The 21,740-nt window shown below is 43.3% G+C and overlaps 1 protein-coding gene across 1 annotated transcript in view; it reads left to right on the top strand.

The window, feature by feature from the left end:
* Positions 1–21,740, top strand: part of LOC139291129 (A disintegrin and metalloproteinase with thrombospondin motifs 2-like) — a 107,014-nt gene that overhangs the window by 61,597 nt on the left and 23,677 nt on the right. Inside the window, exon 4 of the mRNA XM_070913059.1 lies at positions 19,422–19,627. Coding sequence (XP_070769160.1) covers positions 19,422–19,627 — 206 coding nt within the window. The remainder of the gene's footprint in view (positions 1–19,421; positions 19,628–21,740) is intronic.

The raw sequence follows: 21,740 nt of genomic DNA, 5'->3' as shown, positions 1-21,740 counted from the left end.
CATTTAAAAAGAAAGCTCATAAAAACCTAAACCATCATCTACTCTCCATACAGACTGTTTACCTGCTTGCAACCAAAGCCTGCTCAAAAGTGATTGGTCAGTACTACTCGGACTACAAACAGAAACCAGAATGCTAATTACAGAATGTAAATAAATTAAATGGCTATTGCTTAAAAATATGTCAGCCATAATTAGTGTTTAAAAAGTGGTTTGATTTCATGAAAATCTTAAATGTGGCATTACATTTTAATTTAAGTTACAGTTGAATCTTCTCACTCCCTCCCCATTTTTCCTGCCCCTGAATCCCCTCTGGCCTCCTGCTGTAATGACTTTGAGCCAGGTTTGAGATCACAGCGTGTCTGACTATGCAAAGAATGAGTCACATACATTACAGTACGGGCCAAGTTCAGCTCTGGCTCCTTTTCTTCCACGTTTCCTCCCACTACGTCTCTCTACATCTGAGTTCTTGTATGGCATCAATATCGCTAGAGCGTAGTACATTTTGTTGACTTCCTCATTACTCCACTTGTAGTTCATATTTCATCACTTAGTTTAGGAATGTTAAGCGTGATAAATATGCATACCTGGGATGTTTTGCAGTGCGTTTTGAATCTATCCTGTGGTGTATCTGTGTCTTCCATATGCTGTTTGTTGACTTTGGAAATGAACCAGTAGTAAGTCAGCAAAGATTTCAAAGGTTTTTCTTATTAGGGAGATAAATGAGATAGAAACAGGATAGTGATCAGAGGACACATAAGAGAAGTAAAAAAAAAAAGATGAGGAGTTGCGAAGCAAAGTGTCTTCTTATTAAACTCCTTGTCACTCCAGTTCAAACCTCAGAGGCAGAAGTTCATGGCAGGACTATCTGTAATTGAGCCGTCGATATGATGTTAAAACCATAAAAAGAGAAAACAGAGGGAAAAAAAGAGAAACACTGTAAACAATTAAAGTCTTCTTAAAATAACTGCTGGGAAATGTTTCACCAACAAAGCTATCATCGAGGCCTTTTGGAAAAAAAATAGAATCTGCCACAAGGAGCTGTTTTAAGCGAACAAAACAGGAATACTGCTTTGCTGAAAGCATCCACACTGTCACAACCTCTCTGTGTGGGTTATTTTTACTCCGAAAGCAGATAAACACGGCAATTACTAATGTTTAGCTGAGCTGCTATAACACCAAGCCTGCTAAATCCCGCTAATTAAGTCCAGAGAGGTAAGAAAAGAAAAAATAATTCTGTTGAGATATAAGAAGACATCATTTTCTTTTAGCCGAAGAGTTCTAATCAGCTTTAATCACAGCTTTGAAGGGTTTGTGGCTTTAATGCCTTTACTCTATTGACACACCCACAAAATCTAAAAATGAGGAGATCCCTCAGTATGTCTTCTTGTGTGTCTGTGTGTATTTGTGTGGTATTCTTTGAAACTGTTATTTCATGATACTAGCGGGCATATTTATTTCCTGCAGCAAAATTTACCACGGAGCACACGAAAAACACACACAGAGGCAGACACAGCGGTGTCTTCCTGTGGCAAGCGTGTTGCTCTCTCTGTCTGGGTAGTCAGGGCTGAGATTGCCAATAAATAGTGGCCGGTGGCCTTCAGTATCACCAGCGGGGAGAGATTTGTGTCCTCGTGCCTGATTGGTCCAGGCCTGAGGAAGAGAACAAACCATCTCGTTAATCAGAGAACATTGTGGGAACAACCGTGTGTGTTTCTGTGCCACTCACACTCAAAATACTGTCAAAATACTCTGTGTGTGTGGGGGGGGGGTGAAGAGGAGAGAGACAGAGAAAGTGAGTGTTGTGTGTGTGTGCAATATTATGCAGGCAATTGAGACGGCAGCAGCGCAGAGCTGAGCCAATGGATGACATATGACTATGCGCACACAAGTTCAGGCTGCTGAAGCTGTCACATTACAATCCTACCTGTGCTCACATTCCTTCTAGCACCAATTTTCACCTTTAGGACAGCCAAATAAAGTCTAGTGTGATGTCAAGTTTGAGTATCATCACTCTGTCTATTAGAGACCTTAAATAATGTGCTAAATTCTCTGCTTTTTTTCCAAATTTACTGAACTTTTCAGGAATAAGAAAAGCAGACAGTATTTTCAGATTGATGGCTTAACTTTTTCAAGCTGTTTAATTACTCTGTGCTCCCATAAGGGTTGAAACTCATAACAACGGTGTTTGCTTTCTTGGTACTGTGTGCCTAACTGTGTCAAACTGCCAGGTTTACAGGCTCACACCCAAGCTGTAAATGTAAACCTCATGGTGCTGCAAAGAAAATGTTGGCTTTGCTTTCAATCAAGAGCAACAAAACCCAGCAAAATAAGAATTCTGCGATTGTAATCAGCCGGATCATGTGAGGTCTAGTGTTGTGCTAACATATGGGGAACAATACTGACTTGAAATCCAGAGTGAGATGATGAATAAACACTGGATCATGGGATTTACATTTCAGTAAACTGATTTCTATACCTCCTCTCTAATCTCATATTAGCTCACACGAGGATACGGTTACACAGAAAGATGTATGGTACATGTAAACCGCCATGAAAGAAATTATATCAGTGCACCTTTTGTACTGTGTGAAAAAATATCCCATCTTCTGTGCTCATCGGTGGTTTATCTTTTCTATCATGTGCATTTCCAGTAAGTCAGAGCTGACTGTAATTCCTTGAAATAGCACCCAAAAATGGACATCCCCGCGGTGCATCTGTCATCATAACATCACAGTCGAGCAAAATATGTTTTCCCTAAGTCTTTGTAACCAAGAGCTTAAGTGCGGGAGCTGGTTTCTCCTACTCTTTGCCAAAACCACTGCATGACAGCAGGCAACTATGATTATATCTGACAACTCTGACAACACAATGACAGTAAAAAAGATGATCTTGTTCGAGGATGACGAAGGAAGAGTCAACGGATTCATCTTTGTACTCCTATAACATTGTCAGACTCACAACAGAGAGTTAAAAAAGAGGATCAAAATAATTTTTATTCCACATTACCCACGATGCAACTCAACAGGTGACAGGTTGGTCAGAGATTCAAGTGTGTTATGCTAGTAGCAGCAAATGTAAGCTGGACCCGCTATCCTCAAGCAGAGATGAGGAGCGGGCTACAGATGTGTGGTAAGATCACTTTCAACTCCACACCAGTGGATTTCTCTTCAGCCCCAACCAGCGCTAACTCACGTGACATCATTTGAGGCAATTTATCAGACTTTGCACAGCTCCCTCTGAAGCCCCAAAAAGGATTTATGTATATGCAGCAGTACTCCCCAAGACCTGTAAACAGACTTTGAGATGCCAAATTGGTGCAGTTCCCCTTTAAAAATGAACTTCACCTTGTAGTCACCTTGGAAAGAAATGGTTAGTAATGCCGCTTGCAAACATTTACAATAAAAAGGAGCAGATCATATTAGTTGTGCTGGATGTTTCAAGAATGAATGGAAATGCCTGTTTCGCTATAAACAACAAAATCAGATTGTGAGCGCACAGCAGAGTCTCTGGAACTCTACAGATATAGTACCTGATCATTGCAGAAGACATCTGGATGATCCCATATTCAGAACTAGACTGAAAGATTCATAACTGTTCTGTTACATGATAACTCTTATCACACTAAATAAACCATAATGCCACAAAAGCAACATGGTCAATAAAATAATAGTTGATCGTAATGACCTCATGATGCATTTTATGATAACACAACTTCTAAACTAGCGACCAAATGAATTGTGTTGAATTAAATCAATCTGTCATATCTTCTCTCTCTCCTATCTTTTTATATCACCCTCCCCAACTTATTCCATTCCTTGTATTTTCCTTCCCTTTCCTCCAGCTCCATCATCCACTCTGTCCTGGAGGTAGCCCCAGGGCTGCCAGGTGTGTGTGTGTGTGTGTGTGTGTGTGTGTGTGTGTGTGTGTGTGTGTGTGTGCATGTGTGCTTGTATATGTGTGTGCGTTTCTGAGTGAGCGACGTGTTCACCTGCAGCTTTTACAGCAGTGCGCAGTAAATCCACATCTTACTTTAAAGTTTTTTTGGTTTGTTGTGTCCAAATGTATCCACATGTACTACTCCCTCCCTCTCTCAAACTACAGCAGTTTCCCATCCTTGGTGTGTAGACCCCATACTAGGTCACTTAAAATGCTGACTGGGTAGCAGGAGATTTGAATATAATTACTCTAATTAGAAGTAGACTTGGTTCTCAAATAGCTTACAAAAAGCCCACTGGGAGCCCCTAAATGCATTTAGAAGTAGAAACCAAAAGTATGTCATACTCAGATTCACATGACATCTTGAACATTATGATTGTTGACCTTTTGCAGTTGTTACTGGGGTCATGAGAACTTTGCGACCTATAAACTAAGTTGTAGGCCAGAAAAGGTTAAGGAATCGTGCTCCACATGATCAAGAATAGAGGAGGTAGCACATGATTAATGGCAACTCGCCATCCTAGCGGTGGCTTGAACACACTAGGTACAGCTCATCTTTGAAATAACTGTTCTGTTATTCCCTATTTATCGGTGGATTAATTTACATCAACATGTTATCACGACATAGCTTTCAAATTATTAATCCACTGGTGGCCTTTTTACTATAATCCATAAATTCACCATAGGAACCAATTCCTTAATGAATCCATTTCACTCAAACTGTTGACAAAACATACCTTAATCGTCCTCTGACACAAAAAAAAGGAAATCCAAAGCAATTGTGGCGGGTCACTATGAAAATAATCCCCCCCCCATCTATATTCCCCCGTCTGACATGCCGAGCAGCCAGCCACGGGGTCAGAGTCAGCGAAGGGAAAGGTGATGTGCTGTATTTAAACGAATGAAATATTAATAGTCAGCCAATTAAAATAGGGGCAGCCGGAGTGTCCCAGGAATCCAGAGAAGACGTTAGCACAGCGCTAATAAGATGATTTCCATCAGCCGTAGCCAGACAATGCAGTTAACGTCGGCCAGGGCAGAAGAGACCCGGGGGTGGGTGGGGGCTCATCGGGAACTGAGGTCTGACTTGTGCCTCTGCTTGAGGGGTGGGGGAGGGCTGGGTGGTGAGAAGGGTGCCAGTCAGGTTGGAGAAGAGGAGCAGGGTGGCCTGAAAAGATGGACAAAAGCACAACGATGAAGAGGATGTTGCGTGGATTGCAGAGATGTACGTTTGTGAGTGTGAGTGAGTGATAAATGATTGAGGAACACTGCTTCTTTTCAATTCTTACCCAAAGATTTCATTACAACCTGAAGAAACACTGATTACCTTTTCTCTCTCTCTCTCTCTCTAGTTCTTTATTTCCCTCCCTCTCCCTCCTTGTCTCAATGTAGTTCAATGTAATTCATCAGGGAAATGGGAAAGGTTGTAGGTTCGTGCACACACACCAACATATAGTATACACAAACACAGAACAGATATACACTCATACACACACAAAACAAATAGAGCAGCCGGTATACTGTCCAGTCATATAAAGGCACAATAACCAGGGCGTTAGCATAGTACACTGTTTTTCCTCTAAAACAGTAAAACAGTAATAATAATAAAGAAATAGATACAAGTAATGCCAGCAGAATTTTGAAATTGGTGAATACCTTATTTTGGATTGCTTTCCCTTTAGCTTGTGTGCCTCTGTAATTCGCTGACTCATCATTACTAAAGGACACACAGCTCATCGTATCACACTCCTCTTTCTACCCGCAGCCTCCCTTTCTCTCCTCTTTCACGGCTAGCTACAGTATTACTATTCTTAGCAGAGGGACGCAAAGTTCTCCATTACAACCCAATGGATACTGATGTCTACTCATGCTTTTTGTTGGCCCCAGTGTGTGTGTGTGTGTGTGTGTGTGTGTGTGCATGTGTGTGTGTGTACATGTGTGTGTGTGTGTGTGTGTGTGTGTGTGTGTTGTGTCTAGTACTAAGCTAGCTTAAGCCAGCTGCATCTCACACGCCTCATGCATGGCTTAACTGAGCGAACACCCGTCTGTGTGGCTTTTTCTGTATATGTCTAAGTCTATGCATTTGTGTCTGTGTGTTTACGTGTGTGTTGCTTATCCATGTTTGATTCTTCTTCATGTACGCATAGTGCATGTCTGCTCATATTATCAATACACCCTCCATAGTACCACTTTTCTCTCTCACACAAAGAAACACACACGCACTGACACAAAGCGACAATAGATTTATTACCATATATTAACCTTTAACATTCTCACTGTTATGTCATTCAATATTATTTAATTTACCTCAGTAATGCGACGTCAGTAATCGTTTTGGAGTGATTCACAGTGTAATATGCCAGTGACAGGCAGAACAAATACTTGGCTCACACATTGTGAGTAGGCACACTTCCATATGTGTACACGCACACACACACACACACACACACACACACACACACACGGACACGTCAACACGTACACACACATAGTGGTATTCAGAGTAATCAGCGCTACAGCTATTATTAATGAGAGAGAACCAGGTCATTAATATTTAAGCAGTGTCACTGGGGCCACCGCCATGAGAGAGAGTGTGTGTGTGTGTGAGTGTGTGTGTGGTCTGTTTGTGTGTTTGTGTGTCCACATATAGAAGGGGGGCAGAGGGACTATAAGGCAATTTCCTCAGGCAGCGTAGTGAGACCTACTCCATTACAATAGGATAGACAGAGATGGAGACATATTACTCCCTTAAAGAGAGAGAGGGAGGAAGACAGAAACAGAGGAATCTGATTTTGTTCCTTGTCCTGTAGTCCCTGTCCCCTCTTCTCCTCTCCTGTCTTCTCCCCTCCTCTCCGTCAGTTGTTTTTGCTCTGTGGAGGAGGAAGAGGCTCGAATGGGAAACAGCAGATATCTCATTACATCACACTGGATAGGATGGGCCTGGGAGCTTCCTGTGTGTGTGTGTGTGTCTGTGTGTCTGTGTGTGTGTGTGTGTGTGTGTGTGTGTCCGCACTGCCAGCGTGAACCCCTCTAAATGAACAGTGTTGGGGATTGCGACTCTTTGGTCTGTGTCTAGTCCTCCACACGGTGCATGCTCGGGTGACAGCGCACACACATATGAACACGCACAGAGACACACACTTTTTCTCACACCCACAGACCAACGTGATGGGGTCTAAGGGTGAGGGTGTGAATGGTTGAAGATTTGCAAAGACTTGGCATAAAAACTGTAAATAATGACATTAGCTCTTGCCATCTCTCTCCCTGTGTCTCTCTCTCTCTCTCTCTCCCTCTTTCTGTCTCTCTGTCTCTCTCTCTCTGCCTCTCTCTCTCTCTCCCTCTCTCTGTCTCTCTCTCTCTGCCTCTCTCTCCTCCTCTCTCTCTCTCTCCCTCTGTCTCTCTCTCTCTCCACCTCTCTCTCTCTCCCTCTGCCTCTCTCTCTCCCTCACCTCTCTCTGTCTCTCTCTCTCTCTCCGCCTCTCTCTCCTCCTCTCTCTCTCTCTCTCTCTGTGTCTCACTCTCTCTCTCTCTCTCCTCTTCCTCTCTCTCATCCCCACAGCTTCTCTCTGTGTCTGGGATTAGTGGGTATTACTTGCTCTGCAGAGTGAGGAGAATGAGACGGGTCATACTGCCAGTTCCTAGATTGGGAGAGCAGGGAAAATATTCCTTTATAATAACCTCTCTTTATTAAATCTAGCTGGAGGACATACAGCAGCCTGCCCCCCCCCCCCCCCCCCCCCCAACAGCTGCCAACAGCTGCCAACAGCTGTTCTTAGATAATGCCAAGTTCTTCTGATTGAGTCATTGTTAACATATTGACTGAAAGGTAGTTAATGGTGAATCCTGTAATATGGAGGGGATTATTGCTATGAATGGGATTAGTTTAGATATGAGTTTCATCCCTACGCAAAGCAGATCAGCGGGTCATTTTCTAAACCTATCCATGCAAAATAGTTACAGTTTTCAGAATCAACTTCAATATTTTATCCCCCACAACCCCCCAAGGATCAACATGATAATTGTCTGTCCGTCATGCAAATTTCATTTTGACTAAACATTGGAGAATAACGCGGGTCACATCATTCCAGCTGTTGCGGTCAAACTGATCGGTGCAAAGGGAGTGGTTAAGTGTTTAGACTGCCATGTTGCATTATGTTTATTGACTAGTGAAGTGGAAGGAGCCACAGGTTCCAGCAGTTTACTTCCCCACTGTAAATCAGCTTTTGATAGTTTACTTTGCTCCCACGTCCCCGCAGCAGCACAGCAGCAAACTCCTGGATAATTTAACAATACTATAGAGTTATGTTAAAAACAGTTAAATAAAAATACATTTCCTCAGTTCTAATCATTTCTGTGTGATAATTACTTCTTGGGATATGAGAAATATATGTCATTTTTGAGAAGTTTTAGATTAAAATCCCTTTCTTTTCTCTTCCTATGAAATGTTAAACTTGTAGCTGCCAGAGCAATATCATAGGGCGATGTGCTTGTTTGGATATCAGTTGGCAAAACATTTGTTTATATTTCCAAGGAATGTGGTTGAGGTTAAGTATTAATTTCTCCCTCATCGTCTGTGAGGACAGAGGTGTCCTCTAAATCTCCGTATCCATTGTGTTCGCTAAACAGCGTCCATGTTTGAAGCCCCCTCTTGTAACTAAAGCCCTCCCACACGTGTCACTCAGAAATAAGTCACATTACAAAAGCTACGAAAGCTCTAAATAGTGTTTTACTGTGACTGTAAGGTTATAAATTGGTCATAGATATGTCAGCTGTTTCTGAGAAATTACAGTCAGTTTGGTATATGTAATATGCTCGAAGCACGTTGATACCCATGAGCCTCTGCAGCCATTGTTATGGAAATCAGTTAGAGTTTCAAATCAGAGCTGTAGAAAATTTCAAGCGTGCCATACTTACTTACTTATACGAAACTTAATTCTCCTGAAGTTTGTGTGTACACAGCTGCTAACCTTTTGTAGTGGGGACAACAGGGACAAATAACTCCTGACTGAAATAACTCCTCCCACTTTGCACTTGTAGTCCAGTCCAATAAATGAAAATGCATCTTCAGCCATATTTAGCAGAGGTCAGCATGTTGTCATGCGGCCGGGGCAGTAAGGACAGTTTTCTCAGCTGTCTCTGTGTCAAACTTCATCGTTCATAGTGCTGTAGCACTTGAGCATTTTAAATCCACGTAGCCTCATTTTTAATCAGTTTTAGTTACACTTAATAGATGCAGAGAGAGGAGAAATGACTTATTGGTAACTTTAAAAACTTTGTCGTGATCCCATCAAAGAGCCTCTGTGGTTGTTCCCTTATTGGCCATCTGCCTGTGTGTACAGTGATTTGATTACCTGGGAGCTTCATTAGGATAGAGAGACAGGGAGGCCGTGCTGGTAGCTCCCCTATCCTCCCTGCTCAAGTATAGAGTTACCTGTGCACGGAAGAGGCTGCATTGATTAGCCATATGCCTGGGAGGTGGAGGGGGGGGGGGGTGTAGCCTCACCCTGTGCCATCACGATCGCCTCTTGGGGACTGAGAGCTGGGGAAGTGTGATGTGCAGAGATATACTGTGTATGGGATATGGCTTGATAATCTGGACATTAATATGGGAAGCCTTGGCGAGGGTTTTCCAGGAAAGAAGCGATGCAGGAAACTGCATGTCAATCAACAGAATGCACACAGATAGACCAGCACATGGCTTCGAAGTGGAGCAGACACATGCCGGACTGACGATTGCCAAGGACCTAAGGACGGACTTGTTTGTGTGATTTCTTGTTTTGAAGCTTCTTCGCAGCTTGACTTTAAACCTGTTCTTATCCTGTTTTTCTCCCGTTGTCACTTTTTGTGCACAGACTATGCTTCAGTGGCCATGTGTTTGTCTGATGGACGTGCACAGCGTTCTGTCCAAGGGTGGAGGTGTGATCTTTGCATAAACATACCTCGGCTCTGTCAACATTAGCCTCTGTTAAAGAGCGCTAGCTGATTATGGTTTTGATTACATTTTATCAGCTTCTCTGTCAGCGCTGCTCCCTGTACGGAGCCGGCTTTGTAAGAATGATGAATGGCTCTTTTAATTGTTTCTAATTGATAACTGCTCTGAAAGACTTTGTTATGAAACACTGCCAATTTAGTAACACCGATACACTGTAGTGCCTTATTAATTCTCTCCCGTCTGGCTCGAGCACTGTGCAATTGAAAAGAACTCCGTCTGTGCGTTTGTGGGCCGACTAGGCAGTAATAACTCCTGGTGTAAGAGCATGCCAGTTTTTAAATGCCAAAACACTTTTATTTTTATTCACCTCCCTGCGTCCAAGTCTTTGGTGTATTCAAGTAGTCCACGCCTTAATTGTTTAAAATATAATAAAATATTAAAATATCTCTGCTGATTTACTACCCTGTTTATGTAGCTGGGTTAGAGATGGTGAATAACTATGTTACAGCCCAGCTTATGTGTTTATCATTATCATTTATGATGAGGTGATATTGGATGATAAATCCTCATTCTGCCACCCTATGGCAGGCCTGCTCGGGCTCGGCTCTGCTGGTGAGCTTCTTGGAGAGAGCATTTGCATACATATTGTCTCACACCTTTAGATAGACTTTCTCTTTCTCTCACCCACTCTTACTCCACATCTACCCTTTCAAAAGCACTTTCATAGGTACATTTAATGAATAAAAGAGGAAATGAAGGACAGAGGAAAGGAGAGGAATGTAAAAAGAGAAGGATACTTGAAGGGAGACTTGTAGGTGGTCTGAAGGAAGACTGTTTGGTCATTTGGTATTTATGTAGGCCATTCACACAGGTGAGCGGTCGTAGTAGCTTTTGTTATTTGGCTGTTCCCACCTGCTTTGCCTGTGGGGCAAGTGTTTACTGGCCCACCTGTGGTTGTAAAATCACCCAGGTGTCAACACTGAAAACTAACAATGAGTGAAAAAGACAGGAATGAAGAGACACAGATAAAGTCAAAGAGAGGGAGTGACTATAGTACCTTGACTAAAGGACCTTGTTTGACACCTCAGTTTCAGTTTGAGGCATTAACATCAAGGCATTGCCATTTGCACTTTGTCAAGTATATTTTAGCATGGCATGAGTCCTCTTTATGGTGTGTTAATAGTCTGTTTGACTGTCAGTTGGCAAACCAGCTGACTTCACGAGCTGCCAAATGGTGTTAATTAAAAAAAGAAAAGCACTGCCCTTTAATGTAGAACTGCAAAATGAAAAGGGAATCATGCAAAATGCTTTCAATAGATATTTCTACAAAAAAGATTTGAACTTGTTGTTTTTGCACTATGGCCTATCCTCTATTCATGCTCCCAAAATCAAATCAAGACCAGAGTGAGTCATCAAAACAATTTGACGTTCTTTAGGACAACTTGAGCGCACATTTGATCATTAAAAACAACTGGTGCTTATGAAAGCATGAGACTCATGCAGCTACATACCATGAAGTAAAAGAGAAGTAATACAATATATAGCTCCAGGTATCCTTCTAGTCTTATTTCGTAGAAAATTATTCGATGGTTTCATGCTTCATAGGATCCAAGCTTTAGAAACTGGTTGTGATTGTAACCCAAGCTTTTGTATTTGTCTTCCCTTCTCGATAACTTAGCCAACTGGCCAATAATGTGTACAATCAAGCGTTATCTCTCAATAGTCAGAGGATGGTTTGAATCTAATGCCCAACTTCAACCTTTTCTCTCCCCTCTCTCACCTTGTGGCTTTTTTGTCTCCATGTTTCTCTTTCTCCACTTTTATTTTTCCTCCTCTTCTGCTCCTCCTCTCCTCCTACATCGCCTCCTCCTCTCCGTCCATCCCTACAGTGCTCAGGTTGACAGATGTTTGGCTGCCTGGCCTGTCATAATAACTGTGGTGCTGGGTGTCTCAGGTGGCTGGCGTTGGCTGTGCTTTTAGTATTTCACAGCCAGGACAGGACAGGACATTTCCTGGGGCTGTGGGTGAAAGAAAGAGAAATGAGGGTTTGAGCAGGGAGGACAGGAGGAGCGGACACAAGAGTTTTAATATTTGTTTTGTTTTCGTCTGTCTTTTTACTGAAGATGCATACTGTTGTTACATCTCAGTAAAGGAAAAGTGAACATGCAGTCCATCTCACAGCAAATCAGTAACACATTTGTCAACCCACTGCAGCCTGATGAGCAAGTTAGTGCAATTTAGAATAAGCTAGAGGGCAGAGGTGACGCGCAAACAGAGGAAGCAAGAGCAACTCTGCTGCTGTAGACAAAATGATGTTTAAACCACAAATTTTCTTTGCCAAATACAATTGTGAGGCAATGTAATTTATGTGTGGATTACTTTGATTGGTAATGGTTTTCCAATCCTGAAAGTGTGACATTCCCTTACTGCAGAGTCGAGGGGGAGAGGTCAGGCTGGGTGGTCGGGCGTAAAAATCACAGGACGTTGCTATAATCAATGTTTTTAATGGATCAAATGACTCGTGTAATTTGAAATTTGTCACTTGTAGTGCTGAACCCACAGCGAATTAGCATCTATAAGCTCATTGTTTTGGTTTCTGGTCCCCAACTTTACTGTTTTGGTTCACTCTCATCACTCTCCTCAGCGTTGTTGTCAGTCACAGCAAGCAAAAAAAGCTTTGATAGACCCGCTGTGCACCAAACAGCAGACAGACGAAGTTAGCAACTAGCTGGTGAACATAGTGGAGCAGCTTAAGAGCCATAGAGCAGAAGTGGAGACAATAGTGGACTTCCATTCTCTGTCGGCTGTGTGTGTAAATAAGCCACTGTTTGCTAACAAGTTTGCCATATTAACTTTTTAAGGTGTGTTTATAGCCTGTTGTACTGCCCCCAAGTGGCCAGAAAATACTATCTCATAGGTTAAATATCAACTTTTATCTCATAAAAGAATATGTATAGTGCCTCTCACATACAAATTGATCTGGCAAAAGATTGTAACTAAAGGAAGTCAATACTGAGCAAAAAAGCCTTGAGTTCAAAGGTTTTACCAAGACAATCTTTTGAGTTGCTCAAACATAACCATAAAAGGAAAAAAGAGATGTGCTGACAGTGAACGTTTTGCAGGTACGTTCAATATAAACATTTCCTCTTTGTGTTGACAGAGATGATGTATACGATTAGAGGATGAGGTTACAGAAGGACAGAGGTGACAGGCAGAGAGGGGTTGCAGGGTTGGGGAGAGAGGTGGCAAGGGGGCCACAAACCCTTCAAGCCAGCGGGAGGCTGTCTCTGCTGAGATTTATCAGTCCTCTTGGAGCCGAACCTTGCATCTCGCTGCAGCCTCTCTCTCTTTATCTCCCTCTCCGCCACACACACCATCTCCCAGTAAGATTGATCTATAGCCGTACAAGTTTTCTTAAAGTAGACAGGCAGCAGAGCTTGATGGGACAGTAATAAGAGATGCAGATGAAGAACAAGCCTTGTCTGCTTAAGTTGGAGTCTGCATACTGGTTTTGTTACGTGTTTATCTTTGAAGCCCTGTCATGGCTGGAGATGTTTTCGTACTTTTTTGATTTCATAAGAGACCTTTATAAATGTCTGGCTTTCGGAGGCGGATATAGACAGACAGGGAAGGACAGGCAGACAGGCACTCAGACAGGTCAGTTTCAGACTGGATGAGACCTGCAGTAAGCCCTATATCAGCCTGGCTTTGCTGTCTTATTGGATACTAAGGCTCTCCAGTTTACATCGAGCCTCGTCGATCCAACCACAGAGCAGAGAGAGAGAAAGAGAGAGAAAGTTTGGGGACACGATTGATCTTTACCAACAATATTGCCTCTGTGGATGGCAATGATTGGATTACTGTGTTTTGAGATGTGTTTGTGATGTTTACATGGGCTGCTCTTCTTCGCTGTAATTATTGATGTGACAAGAGGCATCGCCATTCAATTTTGGCTCATTTGTGACAACATGTGCAATCATGAGTGTGAATTGTGTCAAAACCACAGCAGAGATTATTTCATTTGGCGGCTCTGTATTATGAATGTGTAGGTAACTGCATACATTATAGACGAAGAAATGAAGAAATGGCTCAGCTCGGCTAATGAAACCGTGGTACAGCAGGACACAGGGGGGGATCGGTGTGCACCACAGCACCTCCCCAGCAGCCCTGTGTGTTTCTGACAGACAGACAGTTATGTAAGAGGGGAGAGCTAAAGGTTGCCTTGTCTCCTGAACCACCAGAAATCCACACAGACACACCGAGCAGCGGTGAGGATAGGTGGCCCTCTCGCCTGCTGATTATAAAGGCCGCTTCATGCAATATTAAAAAACGGTCCTCTTCTCCACTTCAGGGAGCAGGGATAGATATAATGCATCAGCCTAAATATTATGGAATTTTGGACACGAAACTCTCAGGCGAGGCTCGACCACTCAAAATATCTTATCAGCATTATAGAAATCACAGTTAAAAATAAACAGTCCTAACCTAAAGCAGTTATTAATGAATGGGCAAAGTTCAGTGCTTGATGTATGAATAATTATTATGGTCTTCAGGGAGCTGTCCATGTAAAATTAGATTACTGATTGCCAATCTAAATAATTAAAGGCAATATGATTATGGGAAGCGTAGTTCACTATATGTTCCACACTCTGTAGCCTTTGCAGCTGTCATATCGACGCAGCTTAGAAATAATGAGCATTCAGTATGGGGACATTGTGTGGGACACTGTGGCATGTTGCTACCTGCCCAGATGCTTGCAGCAGCGTTAACAGTTCGCCATCCAAGCCACTCATCACCACGACAGCCCATAAAGCTGTCATTGGGGAGACAAAATGTCCATGCCCTGAGCTATGTGGCCAAGACGTGTTTGTAAGTAAATTAATTTCACGCATGTGGACAACTGTGCCTCGCTGTGGACAGACAGCCTTGAACTCAGGTGAGCACTAATGAGTTTGCCATCTCCCCTCCCGCCTGCTGCCACTTATAAGTAAGCACTGTGTTAGCAAAGTAACCAAAATACACAACAACTCTAGAGATTTTAATCACTCCTGAGGGAGGACTGTGTGTAGGCAGACACCCTCAAAGTCACTTGAGTATGCAGCGAATTTTCATGCTATTAATATAATAATGATTGATTGAACTATTTCATAATAGGCAACATTTTCATTCCAAGAACTGAAACAAACAGCGGATTTCTCAACTAACTTCCAATATAGCAAATAATCGATCATTATTATTATTCTCTCAATAAACACATAGTAGTGCATTTAAGTCATTTAATCTTGTGTAATTTAGCAGCCCTAACCACACATACCCACACACAAGTTAACACCAGTTTTATTTTCTAAGACTTAATTGTGTTTCCTTTAAAGTCATGCAAGACTTTACTATAAACTGTAAGACTATACTTGTGGTTAAATGCTGGTGTATGCTCGAAAAGAACTAGATTGTACGACATGTCGTCTGACCTCGGAAGGCAAAGGTGTTTATAGCTGTTACGAACGGGGTCATTCATAGCGTTGCACTCGCTTGCACACATGGAAGGTGACAGATAGAGAGAGAAGTTCAAACCCAGCTTAGTTTTTCTCATTTGGTTTCATTTATTCTATTTTAGAAGTCAACTGGGCGCTGCTATAAGAAAACATGTATTGCCAGCCGACCAGCCCTGGTAAATAAATGTATTGTCACCATGTGGTTATGTGTGTGTCTCTGTATGTGTGTGTGTATATACAGTATGATGCTATATAATTCACTATGTTGTAATTCCTCTATGTAAATACTGCATTTACTGAGTCTACTTTGCTATGTAAATCAACAATCATGAGACTCTGTGTTACAAATATATGGCAGTTTTTTTGTTGTGTTGGAGGTCCATGAAACGTAGATACTGTAATATGCAAAATCATCCATTCTAAATTTCTAAATTATGCTACTTTCTACTCTTGAATGGGAGCACCGGTACTGTATATTTTCCCCCCGGGGATCAATAAAGTAATTCTGATTTTGATACTGATACTTATGTTTGCACACATACACACCAACCATGAGGCTGGCCAGAGTGACCATTGTAAGGTCAAAACCAGTCATTATACAGTAGAGCTCCTGAATGCGGAGCAGAGTGATGCGCCACGCCTGACTGCCAAACAGTTACCTTAAACCAAAGACCACTGCTCAGTAGTAAGATGTGGCTTGACCTGAATTATCATCACCATTCACTCTCTCTCTCTCTCTCTCTCTCTCTCTCTCTCTCTCTCTGGCCTATACTCTTCTCTCTCTCGTCTCTCGACCCCCCCACCCCACCTCGAATTCAGCGGGCAACCAGACATTCTTGACATTTTGCAAAGGTTGAAAGACAAAGAACCTTTGTCTCCTAATAAGGCCTCTGCTCTATACCCCACCTGAATGAGAATAGAATGAGGGCGGTGTGTGTGATGGTAGAGGTGTGCATGTAGGGTGGGGTTGTTTTTGTGTGATGGTGGAGGTGGGTGTTGTATATAGGGATACAGTGTGAAAATGGAAATGAGGATTGAGAAAGTTTGTGTGTGCGTGCAGGTCAGAGGTGTAGGAGGAGGTTTGGGACTGAAAATGATGCGCCGTAGAAGAAGGAAAAATGAATGATCAATCCCCTTTCTGTAGGTTGAGAGTGATAACAGTTAGGCTTCAGAGGCTAATCTAAGCTATTGCTGCGAGAAACATGGCAGCGCACCCTGATGCTTCGCCCGCAGTCACACAGACGCACTCGTATGCTCTACAAGAGAGCGATATTCTCTGCAATCACTGCAATGGCTTGAAGCGGAACTCACAAAACCCAAGGTCCTTCTGGTCTCTTCTCATCTCTCTCTCTCATCCATCACACCCCTCAGCTCTACCTCTCACCTCCCTCACCGCCTCCCTCCGTCTCCCTTGCACCTTATTCCTCCGCAGTTTTCTCTGAAAAACTCTCGCTTCAGCTCCAAAACAGCTGAAGCGAGAGAAAAAAAGAGTGCTCTAGCAGAGTGGAAGCGAGGACGGAGATGTGATGAAACGGAGAGGTTTAAATAGTTCGAGCTCACCACCTGGTCAAGCCCTCTTCCAACCTCTGGCTTAGTCACGTCTTGTTTTCCACTCCGCCAGTGTCACTTTGAGTTATCTCTACCTTATTCCCTCCACTTACCATACAGCTGTGGCCCCCATGTTATGCAATGTCCCCGCATTGTCTCATTTGCAGTTTTCAAGGCACTGCAATTTTGCGAAGGCGCAGAGTTAAAAGTGTGAACACAATAGTGTAGTTTTTTTCCCTGTGTTTTTGTGTCTCAACATTACATAAGCAAAAGGTAAAAATATCTGGACCTGTCTTTAAAAGCAGATGGTGTGGTTATGACATCAGGCTCGTTAAAGGCAACTATAACTAGGAAGAGCCAAGGGTTGTTGTGAAGCACACCGCCTTAAATCCAGCTTCCTCTACTAACAAGGGGAAGAAATGTTCAGTGTGTGTGTGTGTGTGTGTGTGTGTGTGTGTGAGGTGAGCTATGAAACAGAACAAAAGTATGTGCTGCAGAAATCTTTAAATTCTCCTCTCGTAGTCTCTTGTCTTTCTCTACATTAGTCTCCATCTTTGCCGACCCCTTCTCCTGCTTCTCTCTCTTTCTGTGTGGGTACTCTGTCACTCACTGGAATGTGGGCAGATATGGGATCATATTCAGACTTCCAGATTCATTCTGCTAGCGACTCAGGAGCCAATATTAGCCACGCGGTCGTTGTTTTACCCATGAGCCCGTTGCCTTGGAAACGTTGCATAAGAGGGAGTGGGAAAGCGGGATGCCCCTTGCTGATTGGGAGACAAGGTGGCAGATCTTTCTCTCTCTCCCCCCCTTGTCTTCCCTGTATATCTTCCTCTTATATCTCGTTCTTTTCCCTGCACTCGACGCTTCTTCTAACCGTATGTGTCATAACACTGGAGCTCCAACGGTCCCCTCATGCCACGTGTTGAATCAACTCCCCACCCAGCACCTCCAAATAAAGCTCCACAGTCAAAAAACAGCAAATCTATTACAGTTAGCGGGCCCTGCACCAAAGCTTCAACTGAATTAAAGCGCCTGTTGGAACAGTGATTTATAGCCCAATTTGAAATGTTTGTCCACACAGTGCTCACACACAAGCGCCTGCATACACACTAACAAACACACACACACACACACACACACCGCTCCATGAGCTGTGTTGTGTGTCATCCATGGCTGTGGGAGGCCTTGGCTGGAGTCAGGGAGGATAGCGCTTTGTTGAATCCACTGAGACCACATGTTCAAGACTGCATGACTTTGCCTTCCATGGCTTCCATACAAGCAAGGCCACGCTGTGTCTACATACCAGGAGGATGAGAGAGAGAGAGAGAGAGAGAGAGAGAGAGAGAGAGAGGGGAGGGGGTGATGAGGGAGAACAGCGAGTGAGGGAAGGATGGCCTTGGCTCTGGAGACAGGACGATTTATCTTCAGTATCCTCACTGACTCCGAGTGTTTGCCAAGAAAAAAAAGAAACGGGATCAGACACTTAAAACTTAATACAGTCATTTAGGACTGCAGTTTATCCAAAAAATGTCCAAACAACATGACAACACACTGCTTGACATACCTGTGCAGGCAAGAAACACAGAAGTGATTAGTGATCTGAACAAATCAGGGCTGCTCTCGGTTGCACACTTTCCGATGGAATAACCTCAAATTGAGTTTCTTGTGTAATTTGCATTTTTTCCAGCATGTAGCAAGCCAAGAAAAGAGCAGGGTGGGCAGCCCCTTGTGTGAAGGAGCTGTCTTAATCCATGTGTTTAGCAAGCACCATCTGCTGCTTTTATTCAGAAGGGAGTAGAAATATTTGGTTGATTAGGAGAGGATCTGTGTAGGATAGCCGCACCGTTACCACCAGTTACAAGGGACACACATGCTCGATTCTGTCAACTGGTGTCTTGGAAAGCAAACAGAGGACAAGCACACGGACGTCAGCATGCAAGTGCTCAAACAAGTACACATGTGGATGGGGATTTCAATGTGTAGCACACGATAAACACACGACAAAAGTGCACGAAACACCGTAGAGAGATGCAGACGTGGAGATGCACACTGAGCTGATTTGAAAGAATACTTGCAGACAGATTAACAAGAAATTTCTGCTCAGTGAGGTCATGGTAAATAAACAGGACAAATACAAATGTTAATGTTTCTTTCCAATAAAAGATCTACAGAGACTGTATGATTTAGCAGGAGTCTTGCTTTAGTTGTGTTTAGTGAGTTTAGCTCAGCTGGTAAAACATTCAGGTTTAATCCACTGATTAACGCTGGCTGACCTTGTGCTTGTCCGAGCTTCTGGCTGGTTGCAGTTTACCACAGATTACATGCTTATGTTATTAAAATACCCTACCCTTGTAGAGAATTGCATAGTTGGATACAGTTTAATGAGATTCGTTCACCAAAAGTGTTTGGATCTTTTTTTCTTTCACTTCATCCATGAAAATGTGCAAATTATTTTTTCTAACTAACCCTGTGTCATTGCATATGTTCATTGTGTGTTTTTCTATCTCCAGGCGCCGACCTCGGTGGCCTGATGGACCTGGAGTCTCTGTACCGCGGCGTGCAGCAGAGCATCAACCACACGCGAGCGGGGCGAACGCGCAGACAGAGCCTAGACAGGGCCTACAACATCGAGGTGCTGCTGGGCGTCGACGACTCGGTGGTTCAGTTTCACGGGAAGGAGCACGTCCAGAAGTACCTGCTCACACTCATGAACATTGTAAGTGTTTGGTGGCTCACAGACTTTGACGCACACACGTGAACACAAACTGACACGCTGACAGAGAAGTAGATGACTATATCTCAATTAAAGGAATGTGTCATTGAATTAAGTAGCTGTCATGTAAACTGCTAACGTTTAAGGTTCTTTCTTTATTCATCTCAGGTATCACATCAGACATACAGTATCTTATCACACACACATCCCAAACGGCCCAATTTGACGTGTTTTGTCATTAAATGGGAAAACTGTTCCATTTGAGTTGAATGGGAAGTAAGTCACGGAGAGGTCAAAGAAATACACACGCACACACACACACACACACACAAACACACACACGAATGAGGATTCAATTCCCTTCCTACATGTTCTCATCCAGCAATCAGCCGCGGGTAATCCTTTCTTCTCTATCTGAATATGATGAGATTTCATTTGTTTGAGTGTGTGTGTGTGTGTGTGTGTGTGTGTGTGTGTGTGTGTGTGTGTGTGTGTGTGTTAGGTGAGCCCTGTGCTCTGAAGGGGCTCCTACATATCATTTCATCAGGCTTTGTGTCATGTCATCATTCATTTTCAGTGTGTGTGTGTGTGTGTGTGTGTGCGAGAGAGAAAGAGACAGAGAGAGAGAGATGCAGAAACAGCAGGCAGTATGCTCCAGGCCACAACAACACTTAGCCAAGCACTCAAACTCCCAGGTGTTTGTGTGTGTGTGTGTGTGTGTGTGTGTGCGACACTGAACACGCTGCAGACTTTAATCTTTGCAAATTAAACCTGTGGTGAGAGTGCTGTTTGCACGCATTTGTACGCGTGCGCTGGCGTGCGTGCGTCTGTTTGTGTGCGTGCTCCTGTTTGCTTTTGCCTGTGCTGCGACCCACTGCGCAAGGAGCCAATCTCCGACTGTTAAGCAGGTGCAGGCGTACAGCAACAAATCCTACCACACCTCTTTGTCTCAGCTCAGCGCTTGAGAAAGAACAAGAGCCGCTGTGCTCTCTGCCTCCCCTTTTAGATATTTGTTAGACAATATAGGAGAAGGGAATTCGCAGCCCTGTCGCAGCCCCCCTCTAATCTGTGGGGAAGAGATGGAGAGACGGAGGGAGAAGGAGTATTTTAAACAGCGCATTCGGAATAAATTACTGACAGCCAGATAAACAGAAATAAATAAATAAGGGCTGCCTCCCACGCGTGGCATCTGGGCGACTTTCTTCTTGAAAGTTTGCTTTGCTCACTTCAGGATGGGTGTGCTCTCTCTCTCTCACACACTCTCTGTCTCCCCTCTCTCTCTCCCAGTGTCTCAGCAGCACTGAGTCGCTCTACGCTGAGCTCTTTTGCATTGTTGCTCCTCCCTGACTTCATGGCAACAAATCCTCAACAATGTTAAAAAAAACCTTTCTAAGTATAATGTGAGTGATAACGCAGGTTTATGAGAAGACACAAAAGGTAAATTTAGGATAAGGAGAGAGAGATTTGAGAATATGTATTTGCCACAGGTGCCCTTTAAAGAGTTATTGTAATAGTGTGGCTGCTTAACCACACAGAAAGAAAGGAATACTTTTCTTCTCTTTATTGCCCTCTCCTTGAAAGAAGACATTAGGAGGAAATAAGGGCACTGTTTTGACACTATAAAACCATAAAATGTCATGATGTCTCTTCTGCTTCCACCTGCTCTTCTCTCCTTAAATTCCTCTGCCCAGTTTCTCTCCTAACTGCCAGGCTGAATTGAGTGTATCTGACAGAAAGGCTTCTGCATGTGTGTTTTGTTTACACTTTCAACACACCAAAAACAGAGTGTGAAGTGATCCTCTGTCATTTGTTGCAGCAGCAGCTGTTACGCTGTTGTACAGCCACCTTCAAAGGATAAACAAAGCGTTTGCGTTTCAGTACAAAAGGTTATTCTGTAAAACTACAGTGTATGCAGTATTTTTGTCACTCTGCATCTTCCTCTTCTGCTTCTTGCCTGTATGTCTGTCTGTCTGACTGATTCTCTGTCTGTTTAAATGACTGCCGAAGTGAGCTAAGGTTCAAGGTGGACAATTTGGTGTGTGTGTGTGTGTGTGTGTGTGTGTGTTGGAGGATAGGGGGCGGTACTGCTGTCTGCAGGACATCAAAGCGCTCCCAC

Source organism: Enoplosus armatus, chromosome 10 (genome assembly GCF_043641665.1).
Source record: "Enoplosus armatus isolate fEnoArm2 chromosome 10, fEnoArm2.hap1, whole genome shotgun sequence".
Taxonomy (NCBI): domain Eukaryota; kingdom Metazoa; phylum Chordata; class Actinopteri; order Centrarchiformes; family Enoplosidae; genus Enoplosus; species Enoplosus armatus.
The sequence above is the reverse complement of the archived record's forward strand: the minus strand, read 5'-3'. Positions and strand labels throughout refer to the sequence as shown.